Source organism: Mus musculus, chromosome 12 (genome assembly GCF_000001635.26).
Source record: "Mus musculus strain C57BL/6J chromosome 12, GRCm38.p6 C57BL/6J".
NCBI lineage: Eukaryota > Metazoa > Chordata > Mammalia > Rodentia > Muridae > Mus > Mus musculus.
In genome coordinates, this window is record NC_000078.6 from 78,531,467 (window position 1) to 78,557,761 (window position 26,295).

Below are 26,295 nucleotides of genomic sequence, written 5' to 3' on the forward strand. Positions count from 1 at the left end.
ATAGCTAATCTGATAAGGTTGTTTCTGACTTATCTGCTTCAACATCCTTTTCAATTCCCTGCACTTAACTTTGTATTCTAAAATGTCACCCCGCACTTATGAATAGAAAATCATTGGTAACTGTTTCAGTTCCTGAGGCATAATGAAAATTAATATAGGAAAAAAGCCACAAAATTTAACATGTTGGCATCACAACCAAGAAGTTGAGAGGAAGTCAGAGCATTACCAGTTCAACATCATTAAAGTCAACCTGGTGTGGTTGTAGTGTGGTGCTAGCCACTCACTCCTGGGTGGGAGAATCACTTGAGCTCAGTGACAGCCTGGGATAGGGATTGACCAGGGAAGTCATGAAGGTGAAACACGCTATTAGGTATAAAACAGTTACTTTAAGAAATTAATAAAATAGCTATTTTTTAAAAATCAGTGAAGCAGAAAGACTACACATAAATGCCAGCATGGACTACATGGTCATTTCTAGTCCAGCCTGAACCAGATAGCCAGACTCCATCCAAAATGCAGTGATTTGGAGGGAAGAAGACAAACACATAAATGCACACACATACATACACACGCATACACAGGAGGCAATGAATAAAAACAATGACTAAAAGTAATTGTAGAGAAAACATATAATTTTATGGTGTTGTTAACATATGTATTAAGAGACATGGGGATTGTTCATTAATACTAAAAACTAAGCAAGAAGAAAGTGTATCAGGTTAAACTGACTTTCTTCTTTATATTTAATTTATATATATACATATATATCTATATATATTTACATTTTTACATTTCTATTACTCTCTATAGAGTAACATAAAGATGTACAGTAGATACACAAGCCAATGGAGATGACTGTGAAACCATAGGAAAAAATGTTTGGTATTTTGCATTTGCTCTTAAATGTGTATCTTCTCAGCAAGTTCATACCATAACCTGTCTGAATAGGTGTGTCCTCTCCATAATAGTAAGATTTTTTAGCAAATTAAAGAGTTAGATTTTGAGGGTTTTTTTTTTCAATTATGAGTTTCTCCTTCAAATAACTTGAGTCTTGACATATGTCCCCTTATCAGGCTGTTCTATTATTTATATGGCAAATTTGTTGGTGATAAAGCCATGTAAACCTGAGACCCTTGCTAGTCTATCATTTCCTCTTTAACAGTGTTTTCTTTTCTCCACTGCAAAACCAGGCTCGGCTTCCGTCGTGCTCATCTACCTATAGTGTATCTGAGGTATATTTTGCACGTGTCTTTTTACATAGTCAATAACATGCTCGCACTCACCTTTTCTTTCTTTTTTTTTTTTTTGTTTTTGTTTTGCCTTAATTTATTTTGCCTTGCACCTTGCCCTTGGCTGAAAGGGATGAGGGTATCAGAGGGGAAAGTCACCAGTGTTAGGGGGAAATTTCTATACTACACTGTTTTCAGAATAACTTTCTTTGTAGCACACTGAAATAGCTGAAACCACAATAGCCAGCTTGATTATTACTGTTACCGTATTCTTCAATAATTTCTCTGAGCCAGGTTATATTGGTAAAATAATATTCATTCTACTTTGAACATATATTACTGGTATTGAAGATTTGAATTAAATTAGTGGATATCCCTTCCCATTATCCAAACACTTCTGAAAGCATTCAGAATTTACTATTAAATGGGGGGAAGCTGAGGAAAAGCTATTTCACTTATATATATGTAAACTGGAAGATATGTTCTCTCTTAGAAAATCAGGTTCCTTGCCCGGGCAGAGGTGGCATATGGCTTTAATTCCAGGGCTTAGGACAAAGAGGCAGGTGAATCTTTTCACTTCAGTGCCAGCTGGTCTACAGAGTGAGTTTCAGGACAAAAAGGGTTACACAGTGAAACCCAAGGGGATGTGGGGGATCAGTTACATAGGTTCGCTTAGTACTTGTATTTTCTTAAAATTCTTTTCAAATAGATTATATTAATTATGAGAATCATGTTCTTTAAAAAAATTTTATAAAATTATACCTATGTTCGTCTATTCTTGTGGTTTAACTTCCCTTTCCTGTTAGGTTAAACAGCAGCATACTAGATTTTGACATTTTTATAAAGTACTTGTCCAAAATATTATTGGCATGCTTTGATTATATAATGGCATGTCTGCTTTCCAAAGTAGGACCAGAGTTGAGCATATGTAAAGAACAAATATATAACTCTAAAGAAAAAAATTAATTACATATGATTTTAACATACTGGTTTATTTTTTTACAGGATAACATTTTTATACTATTTATAGACCAGTATTGAGTCAGTTTGTGCAGAGAAAACAAATTAGCATCTTTAGATTTCAAATTTTAGAAAGTAACTAAATTCATATCCTAGCAATGTTTAATTTCCTGGATCAGTAAGTGCAGTCATCATGTTTAATTTTTATTTTGTAACTTGAAACTGTAAATGACTTTTTTCTCTTATACCTGTCTTTGGAGAAATAATTTTTTTGTCAGCAAAGAAAGCATTTCTTCAAAATTGTTTATATTAAAAACATACTAGAATACAACAAAGAAAACTTAAAGAACTTAGGAAAAGTGCGATGAAAATCTTGCAAATCTTTAAACTTCCAATAGGAAAAATATACAAGTTTGTACAACAGACTGTACAAAGCGTTTTGTATTCTTTCTTTAGACTTTTTCTTTGTCATTTTGGTGTTTTAATGAGCAAATGATGCTTGAAACATAATAGTGACAGCTTTAGTGTAAGCATATTCTAGCCATGTGTGTGTAAGACTCTCCTCATCATAAGTGAGGGAGTTTAGTTGAGCTGTATAAAGTACTTCTCATTAGTAAACATTCACATAGGTATGTACAGAAGATTTAGACCGACAAAGTTATCTTGGAAATGATGTTCTTATTGGGGATCTTGGTTATTTCCATGAAGATGAAAAACTTACTTCTTGAAAAATCATTGTGGAAATGATTAATAAAAGATAAATTAACTATGATGTCAACAAGAACTTTTTGAAAACGTGTATATATCATCCTATCATTACATTTCTATAGGCCATTTCTTTAATCCCAAAGGCATATGATTCCCTGTGTAACAAATATATAACATTTCTTTCTGCCACTTCATCTAGGCAATTCTCCATTTCTCTTGAGAGTGTTTAAGAAGGCTACCATTGGCATCATCTCCAATTGCAGCCCACAGCGTCCATCAGGATATAACGTTCTCTGTGACACCATGTGTGCTGGAGAACTCTCTGGTTTGAATATACAACTGGCATTGGGGACTTGTGTGGCATTTGCTCCATGACATTCAGCTCTTGCAGGAACTTGGGCTCCATGTGGGTTTGTTTTTCTTTCATTGTGACATGCAGACTCTCCTTAATTGTCATAAAGTATGTTTCTCACTTGTCATTTGTGATTTTCTCTAGTCTTCTCTGTCATCCTTCTGTGTCTCTTGTAGGTGGTGTTTATATTCAAACCATTAAAATAAGAACAAATATAAACTTAATATTCATGATAATCACCTGCATAGAAAGTATCTTCTATATTGTTTTTTCCATTTTTCTTTTTTTTATTAATTTTTTTACACTTCATATTTTATTCTTCCCTTCTCCCCCCATCCACCCTCTGACTGTTCCACATCCCATACCTACTCCCCATCCACCTAACCTCTAAATTCCCTGGAGCCTCCAGTTTCTTGAGGGTTAGGTGCATCATCTCTGAATGAAAACAGATCCAGCAGTCCTCTATTGTATGTGTGTTGGGGGCCTCATATCAGCTGGTGTATGCTGCCTGTTTGGTGGACCAGTGTTTGAGAGATCTCGGGGGTCCAGATTAATTGAGACTGCCAGTCCTCTTACAGGGTCACCCTCCTCCTCAGCTTCTTTCAGACTTCCCTAATTCAACAACAGGGGTCAGCTGCTTCTATCCATTGGTTGTGTGCAAATAACTACATCTGACTCTTTCCTCTGCTTGTTGGGTCTTTCAGAGTTCAGTCATGATAAGTCCTTTTTGTGAGTATTGATTGCCTCCGTAGCCTCAGTGATAGTGTCAGGCATTGGGACCTCCCCTTGAGCTGGATCCCACTTTGTTCCTGTCACAGGACCGTCTTTTCCTCAGACTCCTCTTCATTTCCATCCCTGTAATTCTTTCAGACAGGAACATTTATGGGTCAGAGATATGACTGTGGGATGGCAACTCCACCCCTTACTTGATGTCCTGTCTTCCTGCTGGAGGTAGGCTCTATAAGTTCCCTCTCCCTACTTTTAGGCATTTCATCTAGGGTCCCACCTTTTGAGTCCCAAGAGTCTCATATGTCCCATGTCTCTGATACAATCTGGAGGGTCCCCCCACCAACCTCCTACCTCCAGATGTTGCCTGTTTCCATTCTTTCTCCTGGCCCTCATGGCTTCAGTCCATTTCCCTCACCCAATACCAGATCAGGTTGCCATCTCCTCCCCCTATTATCTCCCTCTCCTCTCCCTCCACCATCCATCCCTCCCTCCCCACTTGTGATAGCTTTCTTCTTTCTCCCAAGTGGGACTGAGGAGTCCTCACTGGTATCTGTTTTATCTGTTTTAATTAGACTTTTTCATCATCTTATTATTTTATTTATTTACATCCCAAATGTTGAACCCTTCCCTGAATTCTTCTCCCCATCCCCACTCTGAAAATGCCTCCCCCCCCCCCACACACACACAGCATCCCCTCACCCTGGGGCATCATGTCTCTAAAGGAGTATGCTTATCCTCTCCCACTGAAGCTAGACAAGGCAGCCTTCTGTTACATAATTGCTGGGGGCCTTAGACCAGCCCTTGTATGCTTTTGGTTGGTGGCTCAGTCTCTGGGAGCTCTCAGGGATCCACGTTAGTTAACATAGTTGGTCTTCCTATGGGGTTGCCATCTCCTTCAGTTCCTTCAATCCTTCCTCTAACTTTTTTCCATTGGGTTCCCAGACCTGTGTCCAGTGGTTGGTTGTGAGTACCTGCATCTGTCTCAGTTAGCTGCTGGTAGAACCTCTCAGAGGTCAAGCCATGCTAGGCTCCTGTCTGTAAGCACAACATAGCATCAGTAATAGTGTCGAGGATTGGTAGTATCCTCAAGGGGGGATTGATAGATCCCAAGTTGAGCTGGTCACTGGCCAATCATTCCTTAAGTCTCTGCTCCAATTTTGTCCCTGCATTTCTTTTAGACAGGAGCAAATTCAGGTCAAACGTTTTATAGGGATTGGTGGTGTTCCCATCCCTCCACTGGAGGTCCTGTCTGACTACTGGAGATGGTCTAGGAATACTCTCTCATGAATCATTTTTTAAATGGAAGCCTCTTAGGACTACTAGAAACTAGTGTTTACTTTATGGCAGAACTACATAAGTAACCAGACCTTCCCCCATTCAGTATAAATTTTCCCTTATGATGAGATCATGTTCACTTTACCTCTATTTCTTCTAACTCCTAACATGCATATTGACTTCACCAGTTGTATATCACTGTCTTCTATGCCATTCACAAGATTAAAATAGTAAATGTTGCTCAAATGAACCTATCCCTGAGTTATACAAGAGCAAGATAATCAATAACCTCATGTGGCTAAAGCTGTTCTAACAAATTTGCCTCCATAGCTCTTTTGTTTAAAGTAAATTAGCAAAATATATGCCCAAAAAGGAAGAATTCACTTCCAAGTTTTTGATACTCAAAATTTTAAGTATTGTTTTTGTTGTTTGTTTTGTTTGTTTAAAGCAATTAAGAGCAGTTACTGCTCTTTCAGAGGACCATGTTTGATTCTAAGCTGTCATATCAGGCTATTTAGACCACCTGTACCTCCAGCTCCTCCCTTCTTCCCTCCCTTCATCCCTCCCTCCCTCTCCCTCTCCCCCCTCCTCATGCTCCCACACATGCTCACATTTTTTTAAATATTGCTTTGGAATTTACTTATTTTAAACAAAAGCCAAAAGCACTATCCCCTGGTAGAAATCGTGTTCATTCTGATCTATTTAAGAAATGTGTTCTGCCCCATGCCTTACATACCAGCATTCAGGAGGCAGAAGCAGGTGAATCTTTGTGAGTTCAAGAACAGCCTAGTCTACCGACTAAGCTCTAAGACAGCCTATACTACATAGTAATGCCCTGTCTCAAAAATAGTAAAATATAGTAGAAATATAGTAGATTGTATCACAATATCTCAAAAATAAAATAAACATTCATCTTATTTTACTTTTATAGTCAAAATTGAACCCTTTATAGCTCTCTTTTGGGGCTGGAGAGATGGCTCAGAGCACAGTCTGCTCTTCCAGAGGTCATGAGTTCAATTCCCAGCAACCACATGGTGGCTCACAACCATCTGTAATGAGGACTAGTGCCCTCTCCTGGCTTGCAGGCATAAATGCAGGCAGAACACTTAATAAATAGATAAATCTTTTTAAAAAAAGAGAAAGAAAAAAAAAAAGCTCTCTTTTAATGTCCCAGATTTGTACATAGTAGAGTTGATTGATTTTGTTGGAAACATTGAAGTTATTTCTTTCTTGTTGAGTAGACAGACTGAAATTTATTAATATTTATTTTTAATGCTAATAATCTTCAGCTACTAAACCCTAACATGAGAGTTGTTCTTTGACTTCTACATGTTGACTTCTAAGACATGATCTAAATAAATTTTGACTGAATAACATTTGGAAGCTTTTGCAAACAAATTTCACTCAAATTACATACAAATAGTAAATTCTAGTAGGTGAAAAAGACAGTTCTACTTTAAATACTACAGAATTCCCTATAAATAAATTTTAAAGAACCAAACACCACAGAACCAAAAACTGTCTCTAAGGTAAAGTTAACTATAGCCATAATGTAAGATTGAGTACCGCATAGTTACAGCCCACAATATTTCTACTCCATAAGAATTTCACATATAAGCCGGGCATGGTGGCACACGCCTTTAATCCCAGCACTCAGGAGGCAGAGGCAGGCGGATTTCTGAGTTCGAGGCCAGCTTGGTTTACAGAGTGAGTTCCAGGACAGCCAGGGCAATACAGAGAAACCCTGTCTCAAAAAAAAAAAAATTCACATATAAAATCTTTTTAATTGGGGCTGGTGAGATGGCAGTATTTGGAGAAAACAACAACAACTTGCAGTTCAGGCTTTATGAACTATGTTTGATTTGAAAGATTCAAGGTGGAGGGCACTTACTCATCCATTCACTGCCAGCTATGCCTCCCCTAGGTACATGACAATGGTACAATGGTACACACACACACAATTATGATGATGTATTTTAGAAGAAACTCAGCACTGATTTTTTACTTACCCATGTGTTTTAGTGTAGTTGTCTGTGGTATTCTGCTCTATGATTCATATGTGTATTATTCTTATGCCATTTTTATCCAGTAGTAATGAAACTGGAGATCCTGTGAAGAGATCAGCTAATAGTATGTTTTAATACTGTTTCAGTGGTGCTATAAAAGTTTCTTCTGTATTGCCTCACTTTTAATTTTTTATCATTTTAATTCATATTCTTAAAACATCATAAAGTGAGTAAAAGTTCTTTGACTTTAAACATTAACATTGTATTATTAAATTGAATGGAGGAAATCTCCAATCTTTCAACAACTTAAAAATAACTAAAGGAATTAACAATCAGCTAGCTAAATCATTGTGGGTATTTTATTTTTCTATTATTCTGAACATAAATGCTTAAAAGATACCTTTTTGAATTTTTGGATGTAAATTAATATTTATGAATTGTTAGATCAAACTAAGAAAGTATGAACTTCAAGTGATGAGTAAACATAAATATAATGAGGCAATACATGGCTTTGTTAAGTCTAAAGCATTCTTGAAAAAATTGAAAGGACTTGTTTGATAGGTGTTCAAACAAGATAAATATTTCTATCATGTACTTGGTAGTATATTTTCAAATACTCTAATAAGAATGTTTAAATGTTCTGTTTTAGTTAACACTGCTGAATGTTTGTTGTGTACTCTCTCATGTACTATGATAACTTAAAATACAAGAGGTGATCAGTGAAAATGGTCATAAGAAATCTAAAGACAAGATAAGAAAATATGAATGGATAGATATCTAGAAAGTTTTATACCTAATGTCTTTAAACTAATAAGCTATTTGTATCTGACAGGGAGGGGAAAGAAAGAAATATATCCTCTCTCTTGTAGAAAATCAGGAATTAATGGAGTCCATAAAACACTTAAGATTATATCCAACTTAGCAAAAGTACAATTTTGGTGATATTCAAGTAACAAAAATTAGAGAATTTATAAATTAGAGCATTGAATTAGAGAGAAGGCTAATTATAGCTCAGTGAATATTGTGCATTATAATATGCAACAAAATGTTATGACCCACCTACATTTATACTTACAGTTCCAGCTGCTATTTAAATATACTTTTATGATGTCAAAACAGTATGTCAAACTCTCCTTTTCTCTATCAGAGGTCATGTTTTTAATGTTTTCCAGCACAGAAATTCTCCAAGTATCTCTTCCTTATTTTTCACCTTTGACATTTACTGTGTTGTAAATGCTATCATTTTATTGAATTCCTTCCTTTTAATGCTCACTTCTAATGCACACAGTAATTTGTAACTGGATTTACTTTCAATTCATAACTTTGGTGATACAAGTAGTGTACTCAACATGTCATATAAGAGGCACTAAATAGTATTTGAGAAATAAGATGTCATCAACAAATATATCACCTTTTCTGACATTATGAAGATTTTCACCTGTACTTCAGAGGGAATTTTAATTCATGTAAATTCTACTATAATACATGAGCCCTAATAAGTATTAAGTAAGCAGTTTCTTTGCCTTCTCTAAAATAGATGTTTAAGCTTTGATCATAGTAGGCTTGGGTTATCAGAGCTAATAATTAGTTTCCTTTGGTATGCCCCTTTTTCTCATCAGAGCTAATCTTCTGTAGCACTTCAGTTACCCTCAGTTCTCTGACCAGAGCTGCTACAAAGCACACCTGTTATCTTCCAGATAATTCTCTCTTCTTATCGACAGGATTTTAAGGGTGATAATTTAGTTGGGTAATATAATTTGTTATTGGAGAAAAGGGAAGATGTAATTCGCAGATGTTAGTAAGCCTGGAAACTGAAAACTTCTAAGGAAGATTTTTTTTAACAATTTTTACCTATAATGGAGATTGATACTATCAGAGATAAATGTCTCTGCACCTCTTTTCAAACCCATATTTTGCCTTATTTATTTTTCTCATATGTACTTGTACCAACTCTTCTCCATTTGAACAGGATATTGAACTATCAGTTTTAATGCTGGATGTCTTAGAAGAATCTTGTCTGTCCTGGGCAAAACAGTACAAATAAGCCATTTACTCCATTTACTCCATGTTATTACTCCAATAAAAGTAAACCTTCTTATGTCTGTTTCTTTCGTCATGGCTTTTTTTGTGTAGTTTGTATTACTTGCCTGCCAGACATGCTTTCCGACACTTTATAACTCAGATTCATCTTCTTCTAGAAAGCCTCAGCTAACAACTCCTGTTTGCCATCTACTCAAGGAAATTTCATTTGTACTTATAGTCTTACCCTATATTACTTTTTCTTCTACAATTTGTTCTCTATTTTGTACCTGTTAGTAATCATCTTCATCTCCTAAACTCTCTTCACATGTGTCCACTCTAACAATATGTGACCCTACACAATAATTCAGAGTGGAGACTTGAGAGTTATCTTTCATCCCATATGACTATTCAAAACCCAACAGACTTTGCCTCTTTTTTTTTCTCCAGAACCTGAACCTTGCTCTTTAGAACTACTTTCAGTGATGTATTTAGATTTTTGAGGTTCGTTCCCTTATCATCTATTCTACAAATAATTCATCTTCACCTTGCTCACTGTAGTTAACATATTAAATGTTGATGGAACTATAGCATTCCGTGATTTTAAATAATTCAGTAGCATCAATGATCTCTAGAAATTGTCCTGTGCTCACCTGATCAACCTCTCTTTTTACTCACTCCTGCTAGTAGACTGAACTTAGCTTCAACCACACCTAATTTCCCAGTTGCAATGGCTGGAGAGATGGCTCAGTGATTAAGAGCACTGGCTGCTCTTCCAGAGGACCCAGGTTGAATTCCCAGCATCCACATGGCTGTTCACAACTGTCTGTAACTCCAGTTGCAGGGAATCTGACACCCTTACACAGACACATGCAGGCAAAACACCAATGCCCATAAAATAAAAAATAAATTTAAAAAGGGAAGTTGGGGTGAGAAACTGGGAAGAGGACAGTGATGAGTGGGAGGAGAAGAGAGAAGGTAATGGAGGATGTATATGATAAAAATGCATTATTGCATAAAAAAATTCCCAGTTGCTAGGGTTACTAACATCTATCAATTGTACCTGGTTATTCAACCAACTAATGTCATCTTATATTACCCAACTAAATTATAATTTCTTAAAATTTTATCATAGCACGTGCAGTGCATGTTTACTGGACTTTATTGTGTTCTGAACTACTTGAGATCAAGAGCAACTCCTTTTACATTATACCAATTTTTTAATTTTAGATTATCTAAGGAAAATCAGTAGATATTCAGTAAATATACTTTAAATGAATGTGGCTTATTCCCTAACTTATTTGTAATGGTGTCAACCCCATTAACAAGTTATAAAACTTGGTTAAGTAAAGTCATTGACTTCTTTTGTTTTGCTCCCTTTCTTCATCCAGTATACAATAAGCACTTAATAACCAGGCAATGTCTGTATCATGAGGAACAATTGTCTCAAATACCCTATTATCTGTTAGTGTCAAATGTCCCTAAGATTTACATTCATTTTTAATTCCTGATAGCATATGCTAATCTAGATAGGTAGCATGCTCGTTTTGTGGGGAACCTGAAATAATGCCATATCATCAATTGTATATTTTTAACCATAATTCGTTATTGACCTTGTATATTCTGTGAAGGGAATCTCCAAAATTGTAGAACTGATCTTCTGTCCTTATACAAACATGTACTGGCTGACAGTCAGTTTAACAGAAAAGGAATGTTAACTAATATATACATTTTTACTTCTTCTTTTTAATTTGTCCTTTGCAATAATTTAAAAATTGACATCAGAAAATTTTTACTCCTCAGTGAAATGCCCCTCATTGTGTTGTGTGATATTTCCTTTTAACCACAAGTCAGCATTTTGCCTTCATTTCTTCTTTTCTTGCTAAACTCACTGTGTTTTCTATAAGAGAGTAATGCCAATGCACATTTGTACAACTTATGTAAATCATAGAATTTTAAATATGCTGAATTTTAAAAAGCTCATGGTCATATTTTCTTATGATCCTTACCCATAGACTTATAAACAATGTGGGCTTCCAATTACTTCTAATGCCATTATTTTTAGAATTCACTAAATTATCTTCTTGATATGAAGTAATATACTTTTGTTTGTTTATTTCACACAAATGCATTTGGGTATAATAAAATGAATAACCTAGAATTTACTTCTACAAGAAAAATGATTACCTTTGTATAATTATGTTTTTCCTATCTTTCACAGCATTTCCTTCTAACCTAGGTGAATTAGTTACTTTTCTCACTACTATGATAAAATTCCTGGCTAAAATAACTTCAAGAAAGAAGGATTTATGTAGGCCGACCATTTGAGGTGATACACTATGTTTTAATAGGATAGGAGTGATTGTGGGAACAACCTGCAGCTGTAGCAACAGCTAGCTAATGTCTGGATTGATCACAAAGCAGAAACCAGACCTGAAGAAAAGCCTCCCTATGAGTTTTAAGCCCCAGTCCATTTCATTGCCTCCAGTTAAGCCCAGTCTTTTGAAGGATCCACAACTTTCCAGATGTAGACCAAGTGCCTGAATACTTGAGTCTGAGGTGGGAAACATTTCACATTTAAACTATATCATTAATGTTGCTTCATCTAAACCATACAACACAGAAGTAATTTGTGTGGATGTTTTCTTACACCTGGAAAGATGGTTCACTCTAGATTTGTAAACAAACCTTTTTATTATTTCATGCAATGAATGGAAATGCATTTGTGGCTTAATTGAGAAGACAGGAAAAAAATTAAGTAGGTCTCTTCTTAGCAGCATTTGTTATTTAAAGTCGTATCTTTTTTTCTTTGGGAATTATCTGTATTGACTATTTCTTTTGTGAACTAAGGTTAAAATACCCTACACTTACACTGTATTTAGGATTTCAGCTTGTGATAGAGGGCATATTTTTATTTCAGGGTTTTAAAACTTCACATTTGGGCTGTAGAGATGGCTCATTGGTTAAGAGTATGAACTGCTCTTCCAAAGGTCCTGAATTCAATTCCCAGCAACCACATGGTGGCTCACAACCATCTGTAATGGGATCCAATGCCCTCCCCTGGTATGTCTGACAGCCAGTGTACTCATATAAATAAAATAAATCTTTAGGGAAAGAAACCTTCACATCTATTTTTTTGTGTGTGTGGAAAATATTTCAAGTAGGTGTTTAGCATATTATAAAGATCTTCATGCTTCAGCGGTTATTAATGTTTTTCATAGTTTTGAAGTAAACTTGCTGAAAAATAAATCATCCTTGATTTTAAAAGTTTTTTTTTTTTTTCCCCTGAGACGGGAACAAGTTGTTGTTTGTTTTTTTTGTTTTGTTTTTCAGTCTGCTTTTATACCACTTTAAGTACATGCAAAATGATAAAATAGGTTTTCAGTCAAGGAACAAGCAAGGCAATAAGCAAAATCTGGTAAACAGCTCTCTAGAGGCTAGTCAGGATGACCAAGACAAAAGGAATGTCACACAAGCTTCCTCTGAGCCTGTTCTGAGCTTTGCATTAACATAAATGTAAATGTTCTTGTAAAGCCAGGCTCTGTTCCATATATGACTGTCATCACAGCACAAGCACAACAGAAGTATCCATGGGGCTCCTTTACCAGCCAGCCAAGCAAAATCAGTGAGCTCCAGAAGGATCAGGAAAGATGCGACATCTACCTCAAGCACTCGCGTGCATACATGCATAAGCTTTAACTTGGAGCTAAATTTGAATCCTAACATTATACTTGCAACTGCAGTCTTTATTAGGTCTATTGTGTTAACTTCTTTGAAGGAAAAAAATAGCTATTCCTATTGTTTCACACAGTGTAAACTAATATTTCTCTAAACTGTATAAAGTTTGAATGATACCCTTTTTTGATGTTAAAACGAAATACCTTGGGGATAGAGGCTTAAAGAGTCTCTTTTAGAATATCATAGTTTGGAAAGGTGAGACGAGAAACTACCCAATAATAATAAAGGTTGTTTTATTGTTTTTTAATGATTTATTTTTAGTTTCCGTACATTGGTGTTCTTCCTTTTTGTTTGGGTGTGAAGTGTCTGATTCCCTGGAACTGGAGTTACAGACAGTTGGGAATTACCATGCTGGTGCTGGGAAGTGAACTCAGGTCCTTTGGAAGAGCAACTAGTACTCATAACTGCTCTATCTCTAGCCCCAAAAGGTTGTTTTATATGAAGTATCTTGTAATGTTAATCTTCAGATGGTATAAGTAGCTGGAAAACTTTTAGTCTTTCTTCATTCCTATGAGTGAATTTTCTCCTTAACTACTGAGATCTTAGGAGGGCAATCCAAAATTCTTACATATTTTGGAAAACCTTCCTTCAGTCTGGTTTGGAACTCAGATTCAAAGCTCCAACCCACACTCAGGAACATAAAACAAGAGATTATTAGAAAAGCCTTGACTCTAAAGTATTCCAGTAACATTTAATTCCAAGCACTTAAAATCACAAGGTTCAGCTTTTGGTATATCATTTTTTAAACTCTAACAACAACAACAAAAAATGTTTTGGGCTTAAAAGTCTAATTTTCATGTTATAAGTAAATGTTAAACCTGAAATTGATTGTGACATTTACCAATAAATCAGAAGTATATGTTAATTATGTTTCCTTCAATGTCCTAACTAAATATGGAATACTACTTATAAATTTTCTGATTATTGTCATTTTTTAAAAATTATAATTATATAAGGCTGCATTGTCATGTAATATTATGCTAAAAATTAAAGCTATTTTGAGTTAGAGTTAAAAAAGAAAAGTTAAAACTCTGGTGTAGAGATGGCTCAGTAGTTTATAGTGCTTGCTGCTCTTCCAGAGGACCTGAGTTTGGTTCCCAGCACTCACAAGCACCAGTAACTTCCGTTCCAGGGGATCTAATACCACTGACCTCAAAGCACCTGCACTAGCATGCTCATACTAACACATGCACTGGTACATATAATTAAAAATAAAATAAATATAAATGCTTGAATATCTGCAGGGGAAAAAATCACCATTTGGGGGTCCTGTGTTCATAAATTAGTTTTGAGGAATGTATTTCAAAATTCTTCAAGATATTATTCAGCCCCAAAAAAAGCATTTGCTGAATACATATTAAAGTTTTTGGCCTATTATATAACTCTTAAAATACCATAGTACTTCTTTAGGGCACGTATTTCTCTATTAGAGGTAGTATCTACTTTTCTAAAATTGTTAATAAGGCTTCTTTAATTAATTTTCCAAATATAGACTGCTTCGCAAAGAAGAAATAAAAGCAAAGCATGTTACTACCCTTTAAAACATAACTTATTTCCCTTTATTTCTTCAATTTTGCTTAATTATTATTTAATGCATAAGAATTCCATAAGAAAAGAGGGAGGAGTCTAGTGAGTATCAAAGGTTGGAATTATATATGCATAGGAAACATACTTTTTGAAATGAACTTGTTTTTTTGTAAAATCAACACATTTGAATCTACATATTTTAAATCCTGAGGAGTCCATTTTAACCATATTGAAACTTTTCTTCACCACTTGTGTTACTTACCAAATGCTCACTATCCTTTGCAGTTGTAGCTATCGCTTCAGTGTGGGTTAATCTTGAATACATATAGGCTTACTATTCCTAAGTTTGTTATAGCCATTAATCAAGATTTTCTGCTTTCTACTTGATTTTCATTTTTTATTTTTACTTTAATAATGAATATTAGAAAGAGTTTTTTTAAATGGTAATCTACTATCAGAACAAACTAAGTAGAAATAAACATACAAAATCTATTATGATATCTGAAATATTAACTTTGAAAACTCTAACTTATAGTTACATATATATGATGACAGTAATTCATGGATATGCTTTTTTTTCCATTGTACTGATTTCTTAGCCTACATAACTGATAATCCAAACTCACATTATTTTTCAGTGGTATATTATATATAAATTAAGTAACTATGAATTGGTCAATAAATTGAAATCATATCCATTCTTTGGAATATCATTTATGAATCTATCTTTTAAGTTGCAGTAACAATCATTATAGAAAGCAAAAAGTTTATTTAGGGTATTCAGAGTTATATGAAATTATTATAAAAATAAAATGCTGGATTTGAATTGTCCTTGAAAAGACAGTTTCATATATATATGTATATATGTACATATATATATGTATACACACATATATATACATATATATATATACAAACATACATATATATATATATATAAACTTGGAGGAGAGAACACTGAGAATGCTGGCATCAGGTGTCATGGCAGCACTTTTTCAAGGGGAAAGGAAGAATGAAAAACAGCAGGAGAGAAATGTTGTGAAAAGAAAAAAAGAAGAATGACTAGAGAGAAAGGAAACCAGCTATAGCTTTTGTTCCTTTTGCTGTTTCAGTACTTGAAAAAGTCTCTTGTTCTGACGCACATTTGCAGTTAAAAAGCAGAAGCAGTAACTACTAGAACAAGGTGAATTTTAAGACCTTAATAGTATTTACACATTGAAACTCCACAAAACTCTGTATGACATTGAGTCATATGAGCATTTTATAGCCATTGTTTTCAATAATTTTAATAATTTGCCTCATTCAGTTGCTGTCTTCCTCAGGATAAGAAATGACTATTTCTGATATTTATCCACGCTATTGTGCATTTAGAGTTTATTACCTAGAGTCATAAAGTCATAAAAATCCAGCTTGCTAGATTTTTCTCTTTAACATCTTGCTACTTAAAACAGTTAAGCACAATTCTTTTTGAGTTATTGTGCTTAAGAATTCTTGCTGAGAAGAATAACATGGACTGTAGCATGGCTCTCTGAAGATGCCTATCTGTACACATGAACCAAAAGAAAAAACGTGATAGGAATCATCCCCTGTAACTTAGTATTGAGCTTCAGATTATGAGGATAGGGTTTTGACAAAAAAGGAAATTTTCAAAGAATAAAAGCAGTAAAGCTAATCTAAAATTGGATACTTCCAAGTTTGTTCCTAGTACTACTTATTTGTGAAAACTAGGCATCCCTCAAAGAATATATTCATTCTGAAGAGTAGGACAAAGAAAAGGAGATGCTAGTAAGACCTGCAAATAGTTCTGTAAGGAACTGTTGAGTCAATTATCATTTGTGCGCTGTCTGACATATTTGCCTAAAGTCATTTGAATCAAATTAAGGCTGGTTTTAGTGCCATTATTACCATAATATTTCACAGCAAAATCGTCCAACTTAAATACATCAGACATATAATCCTATACCCATGGCAGTTCCAAAGCAGTTATTAATCCTCATAATTGCCCTTAATATTTCAAACATTTATTAGGAGTATTGTTTTTATAGTCAATGCTTAGCATCCTTTAGAGCTCTAGTGAGCGTTCATCTTATTTCATATATGCGTTGTTACCCAAAAATAAACCAAATTTTTTTCTAGGTAGAAAGAAAAACTATCTTACATTTTTATTTACATTTTATTTAAAAATAATGTGAAAAACCTTTCACATTAATTTTATTTTTAAAAAACATTGGAAGCAAGAAAATAGTTTGTAATTGGAGGGCTAATTTTTATCAAAAAATACTTTAAATAAAACCAACATCAGTATAGTAATTGAACCATATAACTCCAATATAGAGAGATCGGTTCCTCCAATCTTTGATGAAGCAAACACAAAATATTAAAAGAGTAGAAGCTTATAGTCATTTCAGTATCCTTGATTAAACTTGATTATTCTTGATTAAAGTTTTTCAAAACCTCATCAGCATACCAGTTTAAATCTATATTTCAAAAGTTTAAGGTACATGGATAATCAAAAATAATCTGAGATTATTTATTGCTAACATTTAACAGAGATCTTTATAGCTCTGAGTTTAAAACATTAGCATTATGTTTTTTCTTAAAAACTATATATAGATATTTAAATTGTACCAAGTTTAAGTTTAAAACAAGTATAAGGTCTATTAATAGTGGCAGTCTATTAAAATGTCCTTTCAGCAGCCCCTTCCCTTTTCTGTTCCTATTTTAATAAAATATGTCAACTACTTGATAAGGAATAGATAACCATAAGCTATTCATATGCTAATCATCTACATTTCTTTGATACTGGGGGAAAAATCAGAACCTTTTGGATGCTAGAATCTACAGTTGACCTTAGCTCTTACAACCTTAACAAGATTTCTTCTTTGATTTTTCTGAAATGCTAAATATTTTTTTTAACATGTTTAATCTCATTTTGCTGGAACTATTAAATCTTAACACTTGGATCTGTTTCTGTTACCAATTTTTGGCTCTTCTAATTAACATCTTTTTTAGTTGTAAATAGTTCTATGCTAGAATGAATTGAGAAATATAGTTCTGGTAGTTGGTATACTAGATTATAGCTCTCATTATTCCAGTTATTATCAAAGCAATGCATAATTGTCCTTTATAAAATGTTGGATGTAATACCAACTATATTGCCTCAATTAGTTTGTTTAGCTTTTAGAATAATCTCATGAGATGGTAACTCAAGAAACTTCCTAATCTTTGCATGACAATAGCAGTTCTACCTTGAAAGTTCAACTGCACAGATACTCATCTGACTGCCTCATGTCTGAACTAATGCTTTCACAGAGAAATCGTCCTTGTCCACTGTCACTATTGCTATAAAGACACTCCTTGGTTATTGCACCTCTTATAAAGGAAAGCACTTAATTGGAGCTGTCTTATAGTTCCAGAGGTAGTCCACTATCAACCTGGTAAGAAGAATGGTGAAAGACATGGTGCTGTAGAGGACCTGAAAATTCTACCTGTAGACAGGCAGGCAGCAGGAAAAGAGACAGAATTTGGGCCTTCCTTGGGCTCCTAAAACTCCAAAGCCCACCTACAGAAACACACTTATTCCAGTAAGGCCACTGCCAGGTGACCAAACATGTAAATCTGTGAACCTGTGGGGTCATTCTTATTCAAACCACTCTACCTGTAAGGTATACCCTACTTTCTTATACCATTATTGAGTTTTATTTTCTTTGTAATATATATTACTATCTAATATATATATATATATATACACCTTCTAAAGTGTTCTTATCTGTCTGCTTTTATTAGGATGTAAGTTCCAATGTAACAAGATCTTTATTGGTCTTAGTCATGTTTTAATCCAGCCACAAAATATTGTTCAATAACTGAATTATATTATGCACGTGAACTATTGCTTTAAAAGTTATGATTTAGATCTTTAGCTGATCACATATGCAAATGTCTTTGGTCCACAGCACATGTGGAAAGTAAATTCACTCACATCTATAATAATCTAACTTTGCTTTTCCCAATAATGTAATGTAAATGTAAATCCTCACAAGCATGAGAGTGGAACCAGCAGTGTAGAGAGAGTCAATGCCAGCTTTGCATGATAATGAATGGAATTGTGCTGAAACAATACTATAGAAAAAGGAATGCCCCTTTTCTTACTTGTGATTATGTGGGCTTTTTTTTCCCCTTTCTTAACATAGGATGTCTAAAATAAAGCTTCACCCCAAAAGTATAATGTCTGGGATATGCCAAATATTATATTTCTATTTTCCATAGAAAATGTTATTCTCATTTTCTTATGTCTTTCTCTTGACTGAATCTTGACAAGCTGATATTAATTGTTCAAAAAACTTGAACAGAAAACTATAAAAGCAATGATAAGGGTGGTAGAGAGTCTTACCCTGGGAAGAGCTCACCAGTTGGTTCTCAAACCAAATGTTCACCCATCGAAAACATACATACAAGTTACATTGTACATATAGTACTTATGTACTAAAGATAAAGAGTGTGTGTGTGTATGTGAATATACAAATATACATACATGCATGTATTTAACACAAATAATAAAAGAAGCAGATATGATAAAAAAGCAAGAACAGGTATGTGGGAGGTCTTGAAGGGTGGAAAATGAAGGGGAAAATTATGTATATTTCAAATTATAATTGTAAAAATAAAAGAGATAAGTTTTTTGGTTTTTAATTTAAAAATAAAAAATAAATGTGTTGTAGGACTAGGGAATGTAATTCAGTGATAGACTGTTTAGCATACACAAGTCCCAAAATTCAATCCGTAGCATCATATACAGACAAGTAGTGTTATATACTAAGTCTTTAAAGTTGTATTTTAAATTTAAATTTTAAGATTTTTATAAATTGATTCCATTTTCAAATATTATAAACTGTTTTAATATTGCCGAAAATTAAAAATGTAGAGCATTTCAAGTAACTATATAAGAAACTGCATACTGCCTTAGAAAAGAATGATATACAGAAAGAGACAATTTCTCAAACTAGAATTTACTAATAACTGTATTTGTAAGCCTTAAGAGTATCGGATAAGATTGTAAGAGAGTTCAAAAGCAGACAGCCAAGAATCTGTGGGTCCTATCTAGAACACCATCTGTGATACTTCTCCTTTCCTTTTCTCAACTGTTACACAGCTCTGTTAGTAGACATTTACTACAAGAGATCCTAACTTACAGAAATGTAAATTGTATCCATATGCAATGCCATTGAATTTTGCTCTATAGTTAAACTGTCTGTAAATGTAGTTCTAAAATTCCTGATGGTGCCTCTGTGTATGTGTGCACCATTGTGCAATTACATGCATATATATGTATAATTCTCTTTTGAACCAGTTTGGAAATCTTATTGGTTCTCACATTAATACTTTAGATAAAATCTTAGGTACATATTCATTTATGTCTATGGGTTATAAGTTTATCCTTTTTTGAAAAATTAACATTAGACTGTTTTCAGTGTTTTTTTTTTCATTTGATTTGTGTTTGATTTAACTCAGACACCCAAAGCTTGAATATTCAGAGAAACTGGAAATGATATGTATAATGTAAATAATACTCTTATTAAGTAAGACTCTTAATAACACCAAACTATTTGTTAATTGTTTACTCTATATGATCATGGAAGTTTTGATTAACAATGCAAAATGAACCACTCATTGCTTTGATTCCTGACTTCAGGAAGCTTGGGTTTTAGCTCTTGTTGACAGTGGAACGTACACATATTCTTAGTCATTGCTACTGTACAATACAGTACAGACATTGTTGTATATTTGTACATTTTCCAGAATAAAAGCCAGTTTTTCTACTAACACTAGCGGCCAGTGCTTTAAAAAGGTAACCAATTAGCCATGTGCTTTAATATTATATTAGTTTCATTTTATGGATGAGTAAATTTTATGACAGAGCATTTTTGAAATGAAAAGTAAGTATATCATATCTAAACAAAAACAGAGTATCTTAAAATTCATATTTAATAAAAGTATTTATGTCTTTCTTTCAGAGGTTTTGGAAAATATATAATGTTCAATAGCTGAGGCATTTACTTTACTGATTATATCTGTCCTTGAGATCCATTTCTTAAAATTAGTAATTCTTAATACTTCTTATTCAAATTCTTGCTTAAATTAACTTTATTTGGTTTTTCAAGAGCTGTCAAAATCACAAAAGTATTAATCTAAATTTCTAATTATACATCTAGAATAGCATCCAAATAGTAGGAACTGGTTACAACACAATTATCCCTAACTCACATAGTATTCATTCTGAAACAACTTTTCTAAGTAAGGGTTTTACAAATATTGATTCATTTTCTTCATAAGAATCCTATGAGTATAAAGAATTACTATAATCATTTTATATATGAAGAACCTAGAGATTGTGACTTATACAGTGTTAATTGTATAATTGATAAAAACCAAAATTTAAATCCAACCAGTTTGGCCTAATTACTCCTTAAACTGATTTTTAGGTGTTTTTTTTTTATTCCTTCATAACATATTCCTGTTTTCTATAGTTCTCATTGCTAAGAAAAATAGCCAAAGACAAAAAGACAGGACTTGCTAGTCTTTGCTTGATAGCTCAGTAGGTTGAAGTACTTTTTGTCTTGAGTTCAATCTTCAGACCTACGTGATGGGAAAGGGGAACTCATGCTCATGAGGTATCCTCTGACTCCACATGCATGTGAACATCACACACACACGTGTATATACACATACCGTAAATATGACCTCCACATGCATGTGAACATCACACACACAAGTGTATATACACACACCGTAAATACGTAAATTAAAAGTAATTATTTTAAGAGTAAAAAAGGCAGTGAAAATCCAAGATGGTCTGATTAGAAATACAATGATTGCCCTTATTAATTTGAAGAAATGATCAACTACTAGTGTTCAGGTAATTGAGATTTGAAGTCAAGAGGGTTAAGTTCTTTTACTATGTTAATCGTGTAACCTCAGACATAGACTAATATCTTCTTTTAACCACTAGAATGAAAACAAGTTACTTTACCAGATAGTTATCAACCTGATAAGTGTGTACAATGCCATAAATACTCAGAAATATTTACTAGTCAAAATTTTTCATTTGGTGCCATAATACATGAGATAATTAGAATTTTTCTCATAATATGATCAAACTTAAAATTGTAAGTATAAATCTCAGAAGATAAATAGATGTATCAATGCTTGCAGGATAACCATGAGGATCTGAAAACAGGGGCTGTAGAAAGCCTGACAGCAGAGCACAAGTGTCTTAATTTCAGAACTCCTAAAGCAAGATGGAAGGCAGTGACAGAAAAATCTCCAGATGCAAACAAGTTAACTAGCCTGGCACGTATACCAGCAAACAACAAGAGACCATGTCTCAAATAAAATGGAAGCCAGAGACCAACACCTTAGGTTTTTTGCTGACCTCTGTATACACACTATGGCACATGTGTTCACATACATCAAGATTTAAATGAAGTAAATTTCTCAGAACACTTAATTTAAAATGTTGATAGCAAGGAGAGAACCATCTGAGATTTATAATTTTGGTAAGTCACTGAGATGAATGAGCTTAGAATAAAGCTGTGTCTAGGAAAGACAACTAAATTAGAAAAAGTACGTGACTTAAGCAAGTATTCACCACTAATCAAGTCCATATTTCCTTAAGTTGTGTACTTTCTCTTATTCAGCTTTTCTTTTTAAGGGTGTTCTTTATTATATTATATTAATATTATCTATGCTATAATATTAGAGTATTTTGTTTAATAAAAGATAAAGAACTCATCAGATTATTTATAAGGAAACAAATAAGTTTCTGCTTTCTGTAGAAAAAATGTGCTTTCTGTACATTTGTGTAGCCTGCAGCATGTCCAACTTTATTTAAAAGTTGATATTAAAAAATAATTCATTCAAACCCAGGATGTAAGCACATTCAATGGAATTTAAGACAATAAAAAATTTTTTACCATATTGAGAAACTTACAAATGGTCCCTTGAAAAGTATTTATAAACATTTTACATATAAAAATTATCTATAAAAATTATCTTTAGGCCTATAGTAACTTAGGTTACATATTGCTGATAGATAATATTGTTACTCTTCAAAGACATAGTTATGGATCCATGTGAGTTTGTGTGTGAGCATATACATGTTTGTGTTTGTATGTAAGTTCACCTGTGAGTAAATGATTTAAGTGTGATAAGTGTTAAATGAGTGTACCATTTAATTCATCAATTAAACTAGGAGGGGAAAAATGTAGATATTTTTAGTTTTGAGGGGTTTTTTGATTACTTAAGTTAACCATTTTTGTTTTAGTTTCTTGTTAGAAATGTTAAAAGGGAAACTGGATACTTCACTGACTCTGTGTGAGTGTGTGTGTGAGTGTGAGTGTGTGTGTGTGTGTGTGTGTGTGTGTGTGTGTGTGTGTGTGTGTGTGTACATCTACTTTTTAAGTACTCCTTTTATATAGTATCTGATAAAGACAAAGAATGGGGACTGGAAAGTTAGCTCAGAAGTTAAGAGCACTCAGTGCTCATCGAGAGGTGTGCAGCTCCTACATCTGATGGCTCACAACCAACAGTAACTGCACTCTAGGGTACCCAACACCTCTTCTAACTCTTGTACACATTGACTGTACATATTGGCAAAAATACACATAAATATTTTTTGAAGAATCTTTAAAGATAATGAAAATAGGATAAGTTTCTTAGAGCCACAAAATCCTACAAATAAGAGGTTTAAAAATTATTCATTCTAGCACAGGTTTTTTGCTTTCCTTCTGATATAATCTCTCTTGGTACTTTTGTGAAAATATACAGAGATAATTGCAGAAAAAAAGAATTTCAAATAGCAAAGAAGACCCAATAAATGGAAATCTTAAAACATTTTAAAGCAAATGTAATATAATAATGCCTTTATAAATTCATTAAATAAACAATTATAGAACTAGGTTTAGTAACTGCCATCACTTGAAATTATGTTGACCATAAATGATATTTTAAGATACCACAAGATGAAGTAAGGATTTATATTGACATTTTGTGGGGTTTTTTGCCTAAGCTCAGAATGGAAGAAAACAGTAACTATTTGGTTACTAGCTTTTAAGATATTTTAGAGTTCTTTAAGGATTTCATTGACCTCTCTGAAGACCCACAGAAACATCTTAATTTTATAGATAAAGAAATTAGCCGTGCAGTAGTGGCACACACCTTTAATCCCAGCACTTGGGAGGCAGAGGCAGACGGATTTCTGAGTTCCAGGCCAGCCTGGTCTACAAAGTGAGTTCCAGGACAGCCAGGGATACACAGAGAAACCCTGTCTCGGGGGAAAAAAAATGGAAAAAACAAAACAACAACAACAACAAAAAAAAAGAAATTAAGGTCCACAGAGAAAAGTTTACTAAAGTTATCTGATACAAAACTAGATTAATTGATACACAGATAACCTGAAACTTTCATTCAACCATTTTACGAGCTTTAATTCAAAAAATAGCATAGTCTGTTGTCATTTGGGTCATAACATTATTTGTTAGAAATTTTTTCATTCTGATGCTTCAGTTTCTATCTACATACAACCTATAAACTATAAATTTGTATCAGTATAGTAACTGATTTGTACTTCTTTTTTAATTTTCTTTTCATATTTAGATACATTACTCATTAATTTTCCTCATCTTGTGTATGAGGAAATTAAAATCTCCATATGATCAATGTCACATCCAATGTCAAAGAGCAAGGGAAAGGACATCACTAAACTTTAAATAATGTTTCTGTTTATTCTGCTGCCTCCCATGTCCTAAAAGTAAACCAAAACTCTTTGTGCTCTTCAGTTGAATATGTGTTGTAGTTCCGTAAATCTAATTAAACGCAAATAATCATTAGGCTCCATTAATCCAAATCCTTGTGTCCTAATCTATTCCAATAAAGCAATAAGTGAATACAACCATGGAGAAAAACACAATATTTTCTCAGTACTCAATGTTTATGTAAGAACTGAGGAAACAGGAATTGGGACTCTACTATAAAATTGTTAGCTTAATTGCTATTTCAACTAAAACTTTCCTTTTTTTTTTTCTAGATAAGCTAACAAAGCACACAATCTAAATCACTTTACAAATAAGACTTATTTTCTTTTATTCTTAAAAGTTATTTTTATGAATAAATGCTTCTCACAAAAGTTCATACTTCAGAGAGACATTACTCATGAATATAATAATCAGAATGTAAAACACATAATGTCAGAATTATCATTTCTGTTCTTCTAGTGACCTGACCATTTGAAATAATAGAACATCCTACTCTCTTAGAAACTAAGAAATTGGGCTGGAGAGATGGCTCAGTGGTTAAGAGAACTGACTGCTCTTATGAAGGTCCTGAGTTCAAATCCCAGCAACCACATGGTGGCTCACAACCGTCCATAATGATGCCCTTTTCTGGAGTGTCTGAAGACAGCTACAGTGTACTCACATATAACAATAAATCTCTTTTTAAAAAAAGAAAAGAAACTAAGAAATCTATCTTAATCTGACTGACACCCCAATACAGAGAACTTTTATTGTTCTATTGATACATGTCATTATTTAATTAGCCTCAATAGTAATGAATTTTCTAAATTCTTGAGACCATTTTGCAGGGTACTTAAAATCTACTTTTTCTTCATATGAGAGCTAATAATTCTTTCAGGCTAAAAAAGTGAAAGTGTCTTATAAACTGGTAATATAGTTTTATCTACTTCAGGTATGATAATGATTGATCTTATGCTAGCAAAAATAAAGTTCTGGTCTGCTGAGTTTGAGAAGAACAATAATTATTACTATGAACTAAACATTCAAATTTTGTAATTTGTTTACTTTGTATATAAAACACTGTATTTAACATTGTGTAAAATATTTTTAAAAATTAGTCATGATCCTGTCCCTTCAAGAATTTTAGTCTCTTTGACTATACTATTAATAATTTCAATATGAGTAACTATGTTAAGTCCTATGATAAAGATTCAGAAGATATTTCAAGATTTTAGGAAAACCAAAGTCTAGACTGTAGTAATGACAGAACACTCATGAAAATTTATTAAAAATCATCAACTATATTTTAAATTATTGAATTTGGTAATTGCTGGTAGATAAAGTATATCTTAGCATTATTAACAATTTAAAGAAAGAAAATATCTGTGATTAAAGAATTTAGAAATTATTTTTCATAGCTGATGTAGTTTAATCTGAATCTTAAAGGATAAAGAGTTTGGACCAGAAGCTTGATCAAAGTGAAAAAATAGCATAGAGCTGGTTCAGATTGTTAAAGGTCTGAATAGATGGCCTCCATTCCTACATGTGGCCATAGGGATATGGCCCTTCTAAAAACTTCCGGCCAATGCCTACTAAAAATCTTAAAACAGTATTGTTTGATGGAAGTTTTACTTGTTGTGCTTTGTTTTGCCTTTTGAAAGAAGGGGTCAAAACTAAGAACTTACTTCCATTCTGAGCTAGTGAGGGAACTAATGGAAAAGGGTATATAATTATAGAGTATGTCACACTGCCAGTGAATCTACTACCATTATAACTATTCATAGTCATTTCCCTCTTTAAATCTTCAAATTAATGAAATATTCTTTACTTCCTTAAGCCCTACAAAAACCTTTATATTTCCTATAAGAAAACTAAGGTTATGGGAGAACCCACTACCTAAAATGCTAAAGCCATGCTGCAGGAAAAGTCAAGCTATTCTGGCCTGTTAAGAATAAAATAAAAAT

At 33.4% G+C, this 26,295-nt stretch overlaps 1 protein-coding gene across 23 annotated transcripts in view; it reads left to right on the plus strand.

The window, feature by feature from the left end:
• The window catches only part of Gphn (gephyrin), a 467,448-nt gene that overhangs the window by 314,142 nt on the left and 127,011 nt on the right, over window positions 1-26,295 (plus strand). For 9 of the 23 annotated variants that reach the window (XM_006515899.4, XM_017315079.2, XM_006515903.4 and 6 more), the window contains one exon: window positions 1,191-1,232. The exons of the other annotated variants lie outside the window; for them this stretch is intronic. In XM_006515899.4, coding sequence (XP_006515962.1) covers window positions 1,191-1,232 — 42 coding nt within the window. The remainder of the gene's footprint in view (window positions 1-1,190; window positions 1,233-26,295) is intronic. 23 annotated transcript variants of the gene reach the window in all.